This window comes from Etheostoma cragini, chromosome 20 (genome assembly GCF_013103735.1).
Source record: "Etheostoma cragini isolate CJK2018 chromosome 20, CSU_Ecrag_1.0, whole genome shotgun sequence".
Taxonomy (NCBI): Eukaryota; Metazoa; Chordata; class Actinopteri; order Perciformes; family Percidae; genus Etheostoma; species Etheostoma cragini.
Genome location: NC_048426.1, coordinates 1112283 through 1132274, shown reverse-complemented (window position 1 = coordinate 1132274; position 19992 = coordinate 1112283). Strand labels below are relative to the sequence as shown.

Sequence of the window (19992 nt, the reverse complement as noted above, 5' to 3'; positions counted from 1 at the left end):
TCTCTCTCTCTCTCTCTCTCTCTCTCTCTCTCTCTCTCTCTCTCTCTCTCTCTCTCTCTCTCTCTCTCTCTCTCCCAGCTTCAGTGTGCAGCTGTACATAGTGCAAACTCTCTTTCTCATGCTCGCTCTCCCACACAATACGTCGAGGTTGCTCCGCTTTGCTTTCTTGTGGTCAGATGTAGTGTCAGAACAGCGTGCACGCCGTTTGCGAGAGTTTGTTTTTGACGGTCTGCAGTGACCCCTCTGGTTGCATTCACCACCAAATATGTGGCTTGTAATCAGCAGCACACATTATTCTACCCCAAAAACCGCGCCTCCAGTTCTTGATGTGTGTGTGTGTGTGTGTGTGTGTGTGTGTGTATGTTTAACTATGTTTCACTTAATGTGTAACAGATACAATCTACAGAACTTCTGACAAGCACAGATGTTGGATTGCATCAGGAACACTTTGATGTAATCATATCGACCCACCAACATTGACATTCTTAAATTCAATAGTCGGTTAATTTGCGGTGACGTCCTCACCGTTGAGCAGCTCAGATCATCGTAGCGAAATCAGCTGCAGTGAGATTAGTCAGCGAGGAGTTCTCCCACCCCTCTTTTTTTCCTTTCTTCTAAAGAAGAATAGATGTGTACTTAATGTTTGTAATGACACGCAAATCCCATACTAATTACAGTAAAGAGCTGTGATCTCCTGTTCTGTGCCTTAGTGAACATGTCATGATACAGTAGAGATTAGACCAGCCTCCAAGTGAATACCCCGCCGTGGCGTCAGCAGCAGCCGTAGCCATCAGCTGGCGGGGCCGCGCTGCCGGTCTGCATGGACCGGTGTGGGGTTTATCTGGGCCGTGCCTGATAGGAGTGTTTTGATCCTGAGTTAGGAGACACAAACTGAGCAGCTTTGCCAACAGTGTTGGGTACAACCTTAAATCCGCCAGCTGCTTATTATTCAAACGGTAGACAACATTTAATGCAGACAAATTCAAATTTGTGGATTTATTTGATTGATTAGGACAATGCACATTAATCAACATTTCTGTAAATGTGCCCGTATTAGCCAGTCGGCTCATTTTCACCCGTAGTCCTAGTTACCCAGCATGCATGTCTTTCTGAAGGTAACCGCACAAACACTGGGGGGGAAGATACAAACAACTTGGATTCGAACCCAGAACCTTCTTGCTTCAAATCTCAAAAGATTTGCAAATTCATACAATTAGAAAATGTATTGAAACAAATTGTTTCACCTTAAAGTTTAAAATGCAAAAAATAAGATGTAAGGAATTAAAAGTAATCCACCAGATGAGATGTTAAAAAATATACACAAACAATATAAACTCGGCATAAGAAGAAACGCACTCTCACTTCACACTGCTTAAAAATTTTTAAGCAAATTTAACATGTAAATATTTGTATTAGCATTAAAAATATTCAACAGCTTAGAAATACACTGCACAGGTTTAAAAGGAACAGAATCTAGGGTGGCCACCAGCTGCAATAAGTACAGATCCTTTTCATTTAAGTAAAAATACTAATTCCAAACTGTAGTCTTGCATTGAAGTACTTTCAAAGTATATGTACTCAATGCAGAAACACCCTCATGTCCAAACAGTTCTGTGTTAAATCATCTTATTGTTTCAGCTGGACTTGTAGGCTTGTATATTGTTGGGTAGTTTAATTTATAATAGAACATGATATTTTATAAATTACATGTGTTCTGTGTGGAACAATCTTAATTTGGCAACTAACCAGTAACTATAGCCTTCAGGTGAATGTAGGGCAAGATGTAGTGGAGTAAGAGTAGAAAGTGGCATGGAAAGAAAAGTACCTCAAATTTGTACTAAGTGTGTACAGTTCTTGAGTAAATGTACTTCTGTCACTGATTACGTACTAATCCTCACGGACTGCACCACATATGCCAGTTCTTGCAGTTGCTTTTGCCGTCGTGTACCCGTTCCGCAGGTGTTATATTCAGATGTACCTATCCTATGCAGGTGTATATTGATCCTATACAGATGTTTACTGATCCTATGCAGGTGGGATATTCGGACCTACCGGTCCCATTCAGGTGGTCTGCCACCGCAAGGACAATCAGCTGTGCTTCCTGTCTCCCTGTAGTGCTGTCTTAGGCGTGTCACAGTGCAGACATTGCTATGTATTGCCGTAGCCACATCTGCAGTCCTCTTGCCTCTTTGCAACAGGCCTAAGGCCTAAGATTAGCAGGGATCCTGGCTGTCTTTCTTTTGGTGTTTTGGTGAGTCAGTAGAAAGGTCCCTTTCACTTTCCTATAACTGTGATCTTAATTGCCTACTGTCTAAGGTGTCACTGTCTCGTCGGCTGTGGTTGATTGAGCAAGCATGGAAACCATTGTTTAAACCCTGGACAAAAAATATCTCAAGTGATTTGGATTTTTACAAAATTGTTCTTTAAATTACAGTGTCATGAAAAAGGGATGTTCTTTTCATAAACAGAAAATGCAATCCGCTGTTTATCACAGTTAGACAAAACTTGACCGATGTTGAAACAAATTTAAATTGACTTAGAATCATTTTTGGGGCTTTTCTGTACTTGGCGTGGCGCTTGAGGGAAAGTCGGGATCACTAAACGCAGTTGGAGACGTCATCTGGGAACCATGGATGTCAGGACACAACCCAACCAATAGTTGTTGAGACGCTTCAGCCTGGCAGTGATGATCTGACGGACATGTACTGTAACACTGTACAGCCGCACCACTAGCACGGCTAAAAATACACAGATCAGTAGAAATAGATGCAAATATTTGGAAAAAAACATTTAGGCTTTTCCCAAGAAGGAATGCTCTGTAATATAATACACTCTGGCACACGCATAAAAGTATCTCACACACACACACATAATAGCTCCACCATATTTATAATTTATAGTCTCCCTCTATCCTTTTTGTCTTTTCTCTGGAACCTGTTGAGCAGCCCTCCTGCGCACTGATAATGACACTTTCCTTCAAAACTCCAATATGGTCGGAGAGGCTGTCAGAAGCCATTAAAGTCGTTCTTAATGGCTAACAGGCCCTGCTGCGAGATCCTTTTTCGGCCCCTAAAGAGTCACCCTCTGCTGGGCACATAACGAGAGCGCCACCCAGGCCCCCCCCCCCCCGCCTGCCTCTTGGTGACAAAACACCGCACACAGCTGACACTTGAGATTAGCCGCTACAATAACTGTTATCACACATCTTCTCAGCCAGACAGCCTGCTTATACTTTTCCAGCTGGGGTTATGCAGTGATGACATGACGCTGAAGCACCTATCATTGCTGTTTTGTGTGTGTTGAGGGAGTTAGCGTTGTCCTGGAAGGGGACTATTTTGTTACTGTATAAATAGATGGCTTTACTAGGCCGTGGCACAAAGCAAGTTTTAAAAACGTCAGCTGACAAGGCTTCTGGGATTATTCTAAGCTTTGCTCTCAAAAGAATTCCTGCCACTCAGTTTCACACAATCTGCGGTAGTTTTTCTTTAAACCTTTCATTTTCACACCCTTATATTATAATATTTCTTCCAAACCTTTTTCTCTTAATTGCAACTGCCTGATTGGAGTATTAGAAACTCTCTGGAGTGCTCAGTTGAGGTACATCATTATATTATGGATGTTTTTTAGTTGAGTCATCTGCTTGGGCTCTCGGAACTCACGGTGGTCATTTTCTTCTTATTATTATTATTCAAATCTTTTTATTGAGATTTAAAAAAAAAAAAATACATTGGCCTTCCCAAAAACCATAGAATCACAAACACCACAAAATGGAAACATACATACACAACAATGTATAAAGGTCATACAAAAAGCAAGCGTAATACATGCAAAACTACGCGGGGGGGCAGAGAGACTACTACTGCTGCTTGGGTGCAAATTCACGTTCAAAGTACATGAGAAATGGCCGCCAAACTTTAAAAATACTTAATAATTGAGCCTCTTGTAGCGTACTTGAGTTTCTCTAGCTTTAGATGGACCAGGACCCTCTCTACCCAGTTGGAATGGGTTGGGGGCTCGTTAGAGTTCCACCGTAACAACATTAGTTTCCACACTAGTAACGAAGAAAGTGCATCAGCCGGGGCATGTGACAGTGAAGCTTCCCTAGGTGCTACCCCAAATATTGCAGTTGCTACATTTGATTGTTTGTCTTTTTGTTTAATTTATGGTTCTTTAATTAACCGGGAGAGCCTCACAGAAATTAAATATCCCTTTTTTAAGAGTGTGGCGGCCTAGAAAGGCAGCGCTAAGGATGAATTCCATTCAGATGCCAGAGGTCAAATAGCACAACGTATGCCATAGAATCAAAATTAAATAGAAATGAGATTATAAAGTCATGCATGACTTTTCTAATATACCTAATCTAAATGTTGCCTTAAACAAACCAACCATCGCTGTTGACACCATTAAAAACACCAAAACTAATGCAGAACAGTAAGTTATTATAAGATCTCAAAACATCAGCATCCCAACAAGACAGCACCCTTTCTAATAAAGACATTTTCTAGATTAAACGGCTACTCAGAAAAACCGGAAAGAGTCATTACTTTGTGAACGCTCGCAGTCATTGATGGCATATTATGTGCCCTGATTGAAATCAAGCGCACTAATCATGGCAGCAATACAGCCACGCGGCGTCCACTGATACCAGGGAATCAACCAATGAGAGCACTGCTGATATCTTAAAAAAAAAAAAAAAAAAAAAAAAAAAAAAGTTTTCTCTGGGCGTATTGGCACTCAAACTTCTCTTCTGTGTTCAACAGTCTGGAGGAAAGTGCACCGAGGAGCTCAGCAGTAATCAACAGTAACACATTAGCGACCCAGATGGTGCTGACTACACAACTAAATGAGACTCCGGGCCGTTCACAAACCACTCACGCCTCCCTGTCATCTCACCACGGAGACCAATGCCTTTGGCCCTGTGTTGCTCTCGAGTAAAGTCACTCTAGATTTATACCCATTTGGACCCATCAAGTCTTTCTATGCATGTATTGTCATTCCTGATCACATATTAAGTATTCATAGACTAACCTGACGTGCACACAGCTTGGTTTCTCGCCTTTTGTCTTTTTTTCTCCCCCACCCTCCTGCTTCTTTTTCCTACTGGAATTATATGCAAATCCCCGCTATGCCGAGGAATGATAAGCAGGAGCCGTGATAAGTTCTGGTCCAAGTTGTCACCTCGGAGGACAGACGTGTGATGGGAATTCTGCCGCGGGCCAGAGACGCTGTACCCTGATGTGACCAGAAAGAGGCAGTGTTGTGTTGCTGCAGGAACATGTTCATTGTGAGGCAATTTCTGGAGGGGGGGGGGGGGGGGGGGGGGTCGGGAAGAAGAGGTTTGTAGGCGTAAGTGTGAAGGCGAGGGGGTGGGGAGGTGGTACAGCACTGCCAATGTTACCCCTGGCAACCTTGATTAAGACAGGATATCGTTGATACAATTGCTCTTGTGATGATTACATAGTGAATATTTCTGCCCACGTGTGCAGAAAGGAGTATTTTTTTTTTTTTTTTTTCTTCTTTGCACAGGCTGTGGACAGCTGAGGCCCGGCTGCAGCTGTGTTGTTGCTTTGACAGGCGTGATGTCTGGAGCACTGATAAGCAGACAGACTGGGAGCCTCCTAGTAGTTGTGAATAAGGAGTTGTGAGTAACATAAGGAAGAAATCCCTCATCTTTAGACTGTCGTTTAACTTGCGAACCACTAGAAATATGCACATTACAAAATAGGCAATTATATGTAAAATCACAGGCGCACAACATGTCATAAATTTACATATACTATCCACAATACATATGCAGTGTCTGCCTGTGTGAGCAGAGGTTGCATTATTGTGGTGGTGTGTGTGCCTTTTTTGTCAGATCTGCAAGGTTAATTCCAGTCTAAAGCCTGCATGTTTATGAGTGTATAATGCTGACTTGTTCTTTTAAAATCTCCCTCATTAAAGCAGATTTTCTGACCCGGTCTGTTGTCCTTTTTCTTTCCCTCTTGTAGATTGCCTTCTCGCAGCACAGTAACTTCATGGATCTGGTGCAGTTCTTTGTCACGTTCTTCAGGTGAGCAGCTCTCCCCTTCCTCCCTCTGTCAACTCAGTCACTCCAAAGCACAGATGTGTTGGTGTTAAAGTGGCACAGTTGCCTTGTGTGCGTGTTGCAGTGTGAACCAGGGTGAACCAGGCTGATGGATCACCAAGGCTTTTGCCTGTTTACAATACCATTACTATGAAGAAGCACTGCAGCTCTCTGGTTTATAGGAGCTGCTTAGCTGTCGGCACTTGCAGGCAAATGTGCACGCGTGGGGCTCCTGTTGTCTTATTTTATTCACCCACATAATGCACAGACATGTAATGGCATGGCAGCAAGTAAACGGAATAAACCAGGAAGTCCACTTGCTCTGAAATGTGAATTTGTGTTCCAGTATCTCACCAACCTTCCGGTGCCAAAGCAGAAAGTAGTGTGTCCTTTATGTAGCATGTAGTATGAACATGTAGCACATCGCATTTAAAAATGCAAACTAACTTTTTTTTTTACAAAAAGCTGCCTGTTTTTTGGGCCATTAGGGCGCTTAGAAACTCCACAACACGCTGAAAGACTGAAACTACTGAAGTTAGGTCTGCGCAGTAGGACAACATACGTCGTCAAAACAATATAAAAATTGCTATTGTATATATTTATCTATATCGTTTCTATAGCAAAAACCCAGCTGAACTGTGCTATGGCAATATTGACGTCATTTAGACAAAGCTTCCCATTCTGATCCGTATGTTCATTTTCCAAGAAAGTTCCTAATAAATTAAGAATATACTCAAGCGACAAGTTTGAGTTAGTGTTAAAACGCATCGCCTGGGGGGGGGGGGCACAGGCACAAGGGGACCACTGTTGGGAATAAAAACCTCCTTAAAACGCTGAGTTTGGTTGCATAAAAGCTGTTTAAAAGAGAGCCAGATAATAAAAGCAAGTTAAAAGAACAGCAGGACAAACATAGACAGTTGAATAAAATGTTTAACTAAAAATAAAAACACTTGCCTTGTCATGTCACTCTTATGTAGATACCTTCAAGTAAAGTGTTACTGAAAATACTCTTATGAATTCTTTTTGGGGAAAGAAACCTCAGATACAGTATTAGGGGACCACTAAGGTCTATATAAAGAGACTTCAGATACAGTATTAGGGGACCACTAAGGTCTATATAAAGAGACTTCAGATACAGCATTAGGGGACCACTAAGGTCTACTTAATTTTCATTTCAACTTGACCATGTGTGCCAGTATCACATTAACAGTATATTCTTTATCTGCTTATTCAACAGTGTTTGGAATGTACGTACAGTATATTTGTTTCTTTTACATTACTTAGCCCACATTACCCCCTTGACTCATGCCAACATACAGTTGCTACTTTCTATCTTTTGAAACTTAGATCTTAAAAGACAGACCAGAACTTAAAGTACATTTTGCAAAGATTCTCAGCAGAGCAGCATGCTGGTTTGTAAAGATGGAGACACTGGTTTTAGCTGGAAGGGCTGAACCCGCGTGCAGGCATGTGCGTTGAACCCGTGATAAATCCCCAAACCTCAGGAACTGCTGTAATGTGTTATTGATTTTTATTTTGTATTATTAAAGTGAGAGGGACCAACAATTGGGTACTCAACTGTGCTCTATGCATGTTCAACTGCATGTGTGTGCGTTCCTCCTGTGTATGCTGTGAGTGTGTTCCGAGGAGAAAAGTAGACCGCTTTTTCTGGGTCGTCTCCACAATTCCCTGAAAAAAATTGCAGGGCTGTTCCAAGTCATACTGCTTTTATTGATCGAGCTGCAATGTACAAGCGGAGAGATTCGATGGGGCTGATTTTGAGAGATTCTCTTTTATTGTATTGTATTTATTTTTTTACCGCGTGCCCTTTGCCAATACAGTCGAGTCGACCATCGAGCGAATAAATCACCGTCCACCACGCTGAGGCTTATTTTGGATGTTATTCAGCTGTGAACGCTGCAGGACTGCATGTGCTGTTATTGTCCTCGCTCCCTCTGCATACAGATGCAGCCTCTGCAGTGACTCGCCCATGATGCTCGTATGTTCTGCACACATGCGTCAGCAGTTGAATGTTTGCAGCATGCAACCTGCGCCTGCTGGATGCAGCAAGCCGGCATCACAGCAGTCTGTAAAAATAACCCCCCCCCCCCGCTCACTCATCTTTCTTTTTACCCTCTCTTTTTTTCTCCTCTGTTTTCATCTTTCTCACCATCACCCTCTTCTGCTCCCTCTTCCTGTCCTCTGCCGCCTCTCCTTGTCATATATACATTCCCTCTTCTCCCTCCATCTCCCCTACACTCATCTCTTTTGCCTCACCCCTGCTTTGCTGTCATCCTCCCTATCTCCCTCTTTCCCTCCCCCTCATACCTTCCTCTTTCCAATCTCCTGTCATCTCCATCTCTCCCTTCTGTTTTTTTTTGTTTCCTCCTCTGTCTCCCAGCGCCCCCTCTCTTCTGTCCCTTGCTTCCCTCCCTCTGTCAATTTCCCTTGTTCCATCGCCCTCCCTCCCTCCGAACCCCACTCTGTCTTCTTTTCTTCCCAGCTTCTCACCACTCTCTCTTAATCCCACAGCCTTTTTTTTTTTCTACTGTTTTTTGATGTGCGTGCTGCTTGCCACTGATTTAGCACAGATGAGTACAGACCCAAAGTTAGTAAGCTTGCAGCCTTGTCCCCGTTTGCTTCTGGTTCTTTGGGCGCCGCACTGTTTGTGTTGCGGGGGAGGAGAGCGATGCTAATTAACGTGGAAGTTGTTTGCTCCTTTTCACTCCGACTTTCTCTGTCTTAATCTCACTCTCGGTGCTTTCTCTCTCTGTGCCATCACGTTCCCCGCGGGGACAGATGAAGGTGGTGTCATCCCGTTATCTGCAGCACCAGCAGAGGTACACCCCCACCGGCAGCATTCCCCAGCCGCAAAACAGCTGCATTCAATATTAGCGTCAACGACAATAAAATTCCCTCACGTCCAGCTGTCCGGCAGCTCCTCACCTCAGGCTGTTGAATCGTGGCTTTGAAAACGTCCTCATTTCGGACTTCCAGAATTTATGGCAAACTTGATGTTCTGCAAATTGAAGGTTGTGTCTAGTTGTGCAAATTGAATGTTTGCCTCCAGGCCTGAAAAATCCCTTGACTGTAAAAAAACAAATTCGAAAATATTTTCGGAAGTGCAATGAAAATGTATTCTTGAGCTTGTCTTTACTCAAACTGTCATATTTTTAATTGAAAACTTGGCTGCTGCTAAAGCAAGCACCCTTTGAAGTATTAGTGACCTGAATGGCAGATGTCTTGGCCACGTCCAAACCGCTAGACGGAGGAATCTAAAAGAGCTATCATAAAATGCAACTTTTAACTAACACTAGGACATGTTTGTCATGGAAGTGTTGATGATGATGGAACTTTATACATCGTCTAGCCTCCGTGTCTCCTCACCCAAATAGTTCCTAGCTCCTTCAAAAGGGAACCAAAACTCTGAATAGTTTCTTGAAGCCGGTGTTCAGCAGCAGTCCTGCAAAGGTGCACGGGGAAGTGGGGCCTACCAAGGTTACATTAGTGACTTACACAGCTAAGGACACTTAAATGTATAATTTCACAAAATAAAAAAGACTTCAATTTCCTATTCAGCCAAGTGTTTGTTTTTCAGTGGAGCGGTGAGTTCTGCAGAGTTGACCCGTTCACAGCAGAGTGAGCAAAACAAGAGAGACATGATGTTTTGATAACTTTAATCCTGGAAAAAGAACCAGGTCAAGGCCCCTTTTGATGAAAGTGCCAGGTTTATGGAACAAAACTCCTCTAACCTGCAGCAGGATCCCACGTCTTTGTTGTGTTATTTTTTTTTTTATTGTTGATGGATACATCAAAGTTATAGAAGAAGGAAAAAAAAAAGAAGATTTTCGAAACTATTCCCCCTCAAACACTGACCAATCTCGCCCGCTGGGGCGTTTAAAGAAACTTGACTTAACCTTGTAACAGTCAGCGTAGCACTCAGGTCTGATGCCCCAGATAAGTCCGCCTCCCCTGAGACTGTACATCCCTGGCGAATCTGTGCCACTGACAGCTGATATTAAAACCCTCTGCTTTCTGATGGCCACTCACGTCCGACCGGATGTATTTTTAGGACGTGACTGCTCCCAGTGGGAACGGCCCCTTCGACGCGGCGTTTTTCTGCACCTGAAAGTCTCACCAATCAAAGCTACTTGTGTCTGATCCACTCGACTCGAGCCTTTTTTGGTTTTCCATCAGCAAAGGTTGTCGATAGTACAGTACCTGGTGCTTTTCCTGGGACCACCTCAGCCAAGGTTCCAAGCGAGCTGAGCCAATACTAGAAGATGTCGTTAAAAACTTATTTTTCCATCATGTTGACCGACAAGTTATAGAGAGATGCATAGAGAGAGAGTAGTTGTGTTTGTTGCAGAATCTGAGAATGATGATGGTTTGTGGTGGACCAAAGACCCAAACCCAAGTTCACACCTCACCAAATGTGAGCCGTAGGGGGGCACGTTCACACCAGATAAAGCGATACAGCAATTCCTTGCAGGGTTGTGCGGCATTGGCAGTGTCACTTAAACGGCCCATTTGTGTGACGTCCTGTTGTGTTATTTAACCCTCCAGTACAAGTTAACTTTATATTTCACAATTATTGTTTCCCCTCAGATTGTTTGTAGATCTCGACATTTCCAACCACACTTACTGACAGCTTCATTTCACGGAGAAGTAGAGAGAGAGAGAGAGAGAGAATAGACGGAGCGACTGAGCTGTGTTGTTGCAGGAAAGCTATTACACAAACATCACAGCTTGTGTTTTTTTTTTTAGTTTTTTTTTAACCTCATAGTGTTTTAAAACTTTCTTGTGGCAGCGATCAAGGCAGTGGTGTTTCCTGTACGGGTCTCTCACACCGCCCCTGAACAGACTGCCACGCCTGATCACTGTTGACACAGATGGCCAGTGCAGCCAGAGGTCGAGTTGCACGGCGCCGTGAATGCTCGCTTTGTTGTGTGAAAATCTTTCCAATCAGCTTAAGTGTGAGAACGCTCTAAGTGTAAAGGATTCATCACCATTAAAAGGAAAAGTCAGTATCGTATTCTACATTTTCCTTGTAGTCAACAAATCCCACAAAAAGACCAAAACTAGCCAATAATTCATCCTACTAAAAAGTATTTTCTGTATATCCAATGCCGGATATCTTATTCCTTTGTGCCACAGAGCTTCATTGTTGTCCACAAAGTATGACTGTAAAACGCCATTAGCGAGCCACAGTTGATTCATTACAATGATCACAGACACACCTACACAGAGTGTGAGTCAACCCCCTTGAAAAATGTCATCCTCTTTGAGATGAATTATTAAAATTTTGAAAACCCGTTTACTAATGTTAATTCACCTCTCTCTGCAGCGTGGCATCGCGATATGTATTTAAAATGATTAGGGGTTTGCATTGCTTTGCTGGCTGTTTGAACAGAGTGGAGATGTAATTTGGTTGGGGTAGAGGCGTTAAAGGAAGGGGGTACCAGCAGGCAGGCGGCCCGCCCCCGGGTCACGTCTCGGTGGGCGGCTGTGTGGGCGGCTGGGATTTGATTAAAAGTAAGAATCCCCCTGCTGCTATCAAGGAGAAGAGAAACAATTCTCTCCTTAGAGAGAGAGACTTATATGTGCTCTGGAGCTTCTGTCTTCACTGCTGTACCCTTCTGGAGTCAGTCGGTGAACTAGTTCTTCACTACTCTTGTTTTTGTTTTAGCTCATGTTCAGTTGTGATCCGTGTTTAAATGTACATCAGCACTAGCCTGCTCCTGGCAGACTCTGGTCCATTAGCCTGGTCCTGCCAGACTCTGGTCCATTAGCCTGGTCCTACCAGACTCAGGTCCATTAGCCTGGTCCTACCAGACTCGGGTCCTGCCAGACTCTGGTCCATTAGCCGGGTCCTAGCAGACTCTGGTCCATTAGCCTGGTTCTACCAGACTCTGGTCCCTCCAGACTCTGGTCCATTAGCCTGGTCCTACCAGACTCTGGTCTATTAGCAGGGTCCTACCAGACTCTGGTACCTATCATTAGCTAATTAAACACTAAGTTGATCGACAAAACTGCTTTGATCGTTTCAGCATTGTGTACTTTTCCTTTTAATACTTTAAGTACATTTTCCTGATGATGCTTACAAACTTGTACTTAAACATCTACAGAGTATGTTTACAGTGTGGTCCTAGTACTTTAACTTCAGTAAAGGATCTGAATACTTCTTCCCACCGCTGATTGGGATTTTAGTTCTCAAAGCACCATCGCCCTAAAATCTACCCGCCGATGAATTCCTGATCACCGGCGGATCATCAGCATGCAGCGGTGTCATTCCTCTCGCCGACCTTGTTCTCTACCATTTACCTCGTTAAAGCTGAGAGGTGATTAGTCGTCGCTCGCAGGTCTCTAGAGTCAGCCTGCCAGCTGTGTACGTTCCTCTCCTCCACCTCCCACTGTCAGCTCACCCTCCCATAATCCCCAGAAAAGCCTTTAAAGCTATAGCGCCACTGTTTTAAAATAATGAACGTCCGTTACATTCAAGCCTTTGCCAAATGAGTTGATACAAAGCTACTTAAGCCCACCAGCTCCACAAAACCCTCTGTGTATTTCTCAGCATGGCTGCTTTTCATAAATGGTGTAGTCGGGCGACTTTGGCTCGCAGAAGCACGAGTGATGCGTTTTACGTCACCGCTGACAAAGGACAACAGGCGGACAGGTGAAGGCGCGGCTGAAAACCCCCAAAACCTTTCAGTCAGGGATCGTACTGCTGGGCAAAGACCTACCCGTTCAGCAGAAGGACTCCAATGTTTCCTTAACCCTTGTGTTGTCTTCCTGTCAAGATTGAAAATCCACACTTTAATTCAGGGTTTTTTATCGATTGCAAAAATCTTTTTCTCATGTTTTTGTCCCTTTTTTCAATACTTCTGATGCTTTTTTCAGTGTTTGTGGTTTTCAACACTACGTAACACTAACTAATTAACTTTTAGTTTTACAGTTATTTTTGGAATTTTATGAAATATTATTTTATTTTAAATTTTATTAATAAAGCTCATTTATAGGAAATTATACCTAATGTTTGAGTTAGCATAGCAGGAATTAGGAATTATTTAGACTAATATTAAAGGAATGGATGTTGATGGATAATCACAGACTGGAATATGTCAACTTTTACTCAATACTATTTCAAAAGCAAAATTCTTTTTTTTCAAATGCTATAAAATTGAATAAGACAAAATGTATGAAAGTAGAGATTTGTGCTTGTCAAAGAGCGTTGTGTGGAATCAATCATGTTATTATGAGGAATTAAAAAGAATATTTGAAATGAAAACGGGTCAGTTTGACCCCAGGACAACATGACAGTTATCTGTGCCTGAGATGACAGCTTTTTTTTGAAAAGGGTAAAAGTGATATAAAGAGCAACTTTTTTTTTTTTCTTTGAAAGCAGCTTGGCTCAGGCAGGTACTGGTCCTTCCGGGAAACTGGTCTATCATCAAGAGGAGGACAGCACTCTAATTAAATTATTCATTCATGGTTTGATGTTTTGGGCCGCCGCCCTTCCTCTGCAACAGTCGCAAACCTTTGCATCTGGCAGTGTTGATTGGGGGCTGTACGTCTCTTGATTTTGCTTCTTGCCTTTAAGGATTCTTCTGCACCCATTTACACATAGCAGCGTTATGCATGTGGATTTATTATCATTTGGAAAGAAATAAAAGCTTGACCGTCCACTCTCCAATAAGGGGCAACAGACACACACACACACACACTCTCTCTGAGTTGGTCCAGTCTCTGAGGGCCACGTAGTAGCCACTCATGAATATTTTGGCAGCTTCAAGTGGCCTGCAACACAACATAAATAATTCTGTTGTGCTCATCATCTTACTATTCAGCCTCTCAAACACATCTGCAGGTTTAGACTCTATATTCCAACATAGGAGGCAGCTGGCCGCTCAGTGGTGCTGTGTGCCCCCCGAGCTGTATGATTACCTTTCATTCACACACTCCCCGAGTGTCTGGGTCTTTTTCTCTACTGTCTATCTGCACGTGTTTGGGTCGGCTCAAACAGCCAATTCCAACTGTCAGTTTAAATTGCAAACAGTTTACTAACGACCGATCATTCCCAATTATTTCCCCCGTGGCAGTTGTTCTCACTGGCTTCATTATCGAGTGGAGTGAGTCTTCAAAATCAGAAAGAGATCCATCACTGTGATTTGCTAAAAGAGAGTGACACTGACCCCTACGGATATATTCGCCCTAAAGAGCGTGCTTGCTGTTTGTACACAAACGTCGCCCTGCATCAGCGTCACCGGTCGCGCTGACAGGGCGGCTGATGGGTGACTGACAGCAGGACACCGGGCACAGTGTGGAGGACCAAAACATAGCTGTATAGTTATCCAAATGTCAAGTGAATCTTTTTCAAACTTTCAAACCGACTTCTAAAATTATGTTTCAACGAAAAAAGAGTTAATTTGGGAGGGCGGTTTCTGCATCTCCAGTCTGATATTTTGTGACTTTTCTCTTTATTTTTTTCCCAAAGTTCTGAGATTTTGGACTTTGGCTTTGGCAAAACCCGACACCTCAGGCTCTAGGAAATAGTTTGAGGAACTTTCACCTTATATACTTTGACAGTTCATGGATTAAACCCAGCATGGAGGTTGCAAGTCGCAGCTGTTATTCAGCTCGTCTCTTCCTTCCTTTACCTACTCGCTCTCTCTCTCCCCCTATCTCCCCTACTGAAATATTACTGAAAATAAATAATTGTATGCTGCTTTCTCCCATAAACATACACGCATTGGGCACATGATATCATTCAAACGCTAACACCTGCACACACTCGGCACAGTGTTTGCCCCCAGCCTGCTCCCTGTTGTGTTGACTGGCATCTCTCTCTCTCTCTCTCTCTCCCCCCTATATGCAACACCTGAGAGAGAGAGCAACACTTGACTCTCATCCAAACCCTGCCTGCCTGTCCTAAGGGCCTCCCCCCCCCCCCCCACCCCAGGCACTCAGCAGGTGCTGTGCCACAATCCTAGTTCTCTCTTCCTCTCCGAGCTTTCTAGTCCTCTGCCTCTTCCTCTCTGTGAATCCCTGCCTCCTCTTTACTTTCTCCATCTTTATCACACACCAAATTGTTTATTTCTTGACAGTAAAAAAAAGAAAATGAATCCAACAACTTATTAGCAAATATAAATCGACCTATTTGTAAAAAAAATAAACATGAGTCACTACCCTATTGTGCTATAGGGGAGGTTGTCGCCAAGGTAACCATCCCTAGATACAGTAGATCCTAAGGATTCACTGAGCCACATTCATCGGCTGGTAAACGGCCGCCATGCATGTTATTGTAGGCCCAGTTTAATATGCAACTCAGTACAATATATGTAGGGGGGGTCCTGCTCCGTATCTCTCTTTCAGTTGAGGGGTCATTGGCTTTAAAACATTGAAGACCCAATGTCTTATTTCTCTTTCTTATTGTCTCCACATTTCATCTTTTTCCCCGCCTGCCTTCTTTCGCACTGCCTCTTCTTCTCCCCCCCCCCATCTTGAATTCTTTAACACTCTTCTCTTTCTATCTGACCTCATTGCTAGGCCAATAATGACGAGTCAGAGAGAGAAACCAGTGGTAGATGATGCAGATAGAGAGAGTGCCTCGTGGCTAAACCCTTCCCCTTGATAGGTCCGCGAGGAGTTGAAAGGGACTGCTTCCGATTTAATAACGAATGAGTCAGATCGGTCGGTTTGACTCCACTCTCTGCTTCTCCTCCCCCGTCTTCCTCACCTGTAATAAGCCGAGAGCAAAGGGAACGTGAACTGGAACGTAACGCCCTCCCGGGGAGTCCCAAGAGGGAGGCAAAGTCTTTTCTTTCCATCAGCCTCATGTCCACTCCCTGTGTGTTAAGGGCCGCAGAGCCCTTGCTGTAGAAATGAGTTCTGGCAGGGAAGCGTGGTCTTTGGACTCCTCCTGCTACCAGGCCCCCTTGCAGGATTGTGGGAAATATAATATGAAATGTGTAAAAGCCCTTCGGTGCTTTTGGTCTAATCGTTTTACCTGTTCAGAATGAAAGGCGCAGAGGCTCGGCTTGCTTCCATTTGTAGAAAGAATCCTTTCCTTTATTCACAAATCAATTTCTAGATCCTTATGTTCCATCAGCTGCTTTAGTGCTTCTACTACCGCAGCTTTTGTTGTTATCCCTGAGCTTTGGTCACCTCTGCTTCTTCCTTCCCTCGATTACATCTCAGACAGGCAGAGCACTGCCAACACACTCACATTAAGCACGTTGTCAGTCTAATATACAGATATATCAGCAGTAAACTAAAGCTCCAGATGGACAGTGTTAATGACTTGTATTAGCGCATTGATAAAGTCTTCTTGTATTCTTGAAGTCAACTTCAAAATGTGTTTTACAAACCTGCAGCTTTAACTGAAGCTGTGTAAGTTTTAAAAACTAAAACCCTAACTGTCACTGGCTAATTTAATTGGGGGCAGTGAGATAAGCTGTCTAAAGATATATCTATACTTTTTTTTTTGCCTGTTCAGCTCGGCATCCTGTGCACACCACACTGCAGCAGCAGGCTTCCTGCTTCATTACCTGTAGGAACATGCCATATTTGATTTAGCTTTTTGTCTCCCATACCCAAAGAGAATCTAGTCACTTTTCCCAGCTCCCATTGCACTAGGAAGGAGTAAACAAAGCTGAAGAGATTATGCGGAGATTAGTATTCTGCGGCACGTTGAGCCGTGCTTCTGTTTCCGGTGGGTCAGACTGCCTGGAAGTGTCCCGCCACCCATAGAGCTACAGGTTTAGTGGTGACAAGTGCAGGGCAGAATAGGACCTCTGTGCAACGGCTGGTTAGTGTGTCGTTCCGTCGACAAACGTGTCGGCTATAGGGGAAAAAACCAAATGGTAGAAGCCAGGGGCAAGCAGGCAGGCAGGCAGGCATGCTGCTGGATTAGTATTCAGCCGGCGGCAGACAGCAGAGCCGATCTGTTGGTGTTTGCCCCGTGGCTGTTGTCTCACTGTCAGGTTGGCCAATGACACGGCGGAGCTCACCTCTCTGGCCTCAGCCGCTCGTCCTGACTGTAATATACACTCTCGCTCGCTCGCTCTTGCTCTCTCGCTCTCTCTCTCTCTCTCTCTCTTTCTCTCTCTCTCTCATTTTCATGTTGCTTTGTTGGCATGACAAAAAATACTGGATATTCATGATATAATTGTAGATGCTAAACAAATTATGTGTATTTCCCTCAAAGGGTACGTTGAAACAATAATTTAAAAAAAACACAGACTAGAAATTAAAATGATAATAAATAATGGAATAATTAAATATAAAGTCTTCATATTTGGGACATGTACATAGGAAATGTAATTCTGTTTCGATATCCTGGTGGCAGGCGCTCTCTTGTTCTCTCTCTCTCGCTCTCTCTCTCTCTCTCTCTCTCTCTCTCTCTCTCTCTCTCTCTCTCTCGTGCTCTCTCTCGCTCTCTCCTTCCACATACCAGGCTGCCACTGAAACCGACAGCTTTCATCATTTCTTTAAATCTGATCTAGTCGAGAGAGATTTGCTTGACACACATGAAGCTTTTGCCAATTTTCATGCCTCCAGTTACATAACCTTACTTTGGACACTTTTACTTTTTTCCATTTTTGAGAATTGAACAGCTCAAAAAAATCCAAGTTAGGAATCACTGTCACACCGAACTATACAAAATCAACATTTTGTCCATAGTAGGAAGGCCTTTATCTGTCTACCCTCTGTTTTCAGTGGCAGTACAGAGGAGATGTGGTGCTCTGTAATGAGCGGGGGCCAAAACTCATAAATGGCTGTATCATAAACAAGCTCTTTGTGTCTCTTGGCCTCAGCCACTGCAGAAATAGTTGTTACTGAAAAACAAATCACACCAGTTGAAGTTACAGCGTACCTTCTGTTGTACGTGTGTCATACAATAATTCAAATTTAGCAGTTTCCAATGGACCTTTTCGACGGCAGACATGTTGACCTGTCATCGTGCAGGTGTATTTAAAACCATTAACGATGGCTGCATTCCACTTAGAGAGGCTGGTGTTGTGCATGCTGACTCACTGAAAAAGCTCACTTGGACACTTGATGGATTTGAGCCATCGTTGAGGTTATCAATTTCAGCTGTCCCTTTCCTACTGCTATAAGTCAAAATGTCGGCTGTGAAAAAGGTCCATTACTACTTTATAAAGATATTACACACCACAAAGTCTTACAGATACTAAAGCCTCAAGTGTCTTTCTGACATCTCAGTCCTTAAATCCTTATTGTGTAAAATTAAACTCAATTAAAGTTGATTCAAATTAAAATAAACATTGCTGCAGTTTAGAAATGTCCCCGTTTTACTCATCGTAGTAATGACATTCAAGACGCTTCTTTATACGTTCAGGAACATAAAAGCATCCTTAAAGCAGCTGCAGTAAATGTTGCTCTCCTTGGGAGTACTGTCTGTTGTTTTAATTAGATGTAAAACTGACAGTTTAGATCTGTACTACATTTGTACTACCCGTTTTTGTGGACTTTGATTCAGTAGTATCACATACCACAATGTGCTCAGTTACAAGGTAGGTTTTAATGGAGACGGATTGTTGACCTCCAAGCTTCATGAAGCAATTAATCCCTACAGTGAGCTACATAAAGCTTCTTTTCCCACTGGACAAAAACCCCACTAACATCAGGCTTTTGTCTTTAGTGGGAAAGGTTGCAATCAGCCTTCATTACCAGGGCAAAAGACTCTGCAATGGTCACCGGTTATTATCAGCTCCAGCTCCCATCGGCGGGCAACATCACAGCTGACCTGACACGCTAACGTTCGTTCCTTTTTTTTTTACCGGTGCGATGCTATGACGTTTGCCACATCCGTCGGTACCTTTTGCGACTCCTTGTCATCTTAGCCACAATTTCCGTCTTTCTCCGTGCGAGCAGGGCTCAAAATTTGTTCCAAATTAGTTGCCACTGGGAGCTGGATAACTCAGTTGGCCAAACGGGTTTACTCTTTGATGCGGCGGGCTCGGATTTGGAAACATGTTTAGTTTCTACAACTTTGGCAGTCCAAGGCAGGATTAGCCGGGAAACTTCTTCTAAACGAGGGGCATTTGTGGAATACCTGCAGAACAGGGACATGAAGTAGTTCTTTTGGAGATTAGGGTCAACTAGTGGGTGTTGTAGCAGTGTTTTGCCATTGTGAACGAGCTACCATGCTACGGTTGGCCACCTCTTCTCTAGTGACGTAGAATGCTCTGCAGATTCTGACCAGTTCACCCAGAGACTGAAGACAGAGGACATTCAGAAACTGATTCTCACTCAAAACAGCATGGATAGTGTTTTTTTCCAAGTTTGTATGTGCATGTAATCACCAGAGACACAAAATAACACCCCGAATCCCAGAAAAGTGAGCACTTTAACTTAGCTCTTGACTTAATGAGTTGTGTTGTTCCGTATTATTAGCATAGTGCTAATTAAACAATTCAATTCAGTTTATTCATGAAGGGGGACATTGCAAATAAATAAAATAAAACGCATGATTTCCCATGGGTTAATCATTTCAGCTGTAGTCCCCTGACCTCAATGTTATAAAAGGCTTTTTAAAATACAAAGGAAGACAACAAAAGCAAATCAGAACTTAGCACAACAAACAAAACACATCGCTGAACTTAGCACAAGACCAGACGCAACAAAGAAGCAGACAATATACAGCAAAGCAACAGAGCACAAGGGGAAAAATAACAGAGCAGACGCTGTTAAGAACAATAAAAGCCGTATCAAACTTGGAGGAAACAAGTTAAATTCATATATGTTGACTTTACAAACTAATAGAATACATGCATAATAAATTCAGCTTCAGGAAGTATCGCGTGATATGAGTTCTCGTGATGTTACAAATTGCTTCACGAGTGGGGGCTCTGAAGAGAAAACCTGTAGGGGGAGCTCTGTAGAGAAACCTTTGGGGGGGG

At 43.3% G+C, this 19992-nt stretch overlaps 1 protein-coding gene across 2 annotated transcripts in view; it reads left to right on the top strand.

The window, feature by feature from the left end:
- Positions 1–19992, top strand: part of atrn (attractin) — a 144937-nt gene that overhangs the window by 72026 nt on the left and 52919 nt on the right. For both annotated transcript variants that reach the window (XM_034857749.1, XM_034857748.1), the window contains exon 25: positions 5991–6052. In XM_034857749.1, the coding sequence (XP_034713640.1) occupies positions 5991–6052 (62 nt within the window). The remainder of the gene's footprint in view (positions 1–5990; positions 6053–19992) is intronic.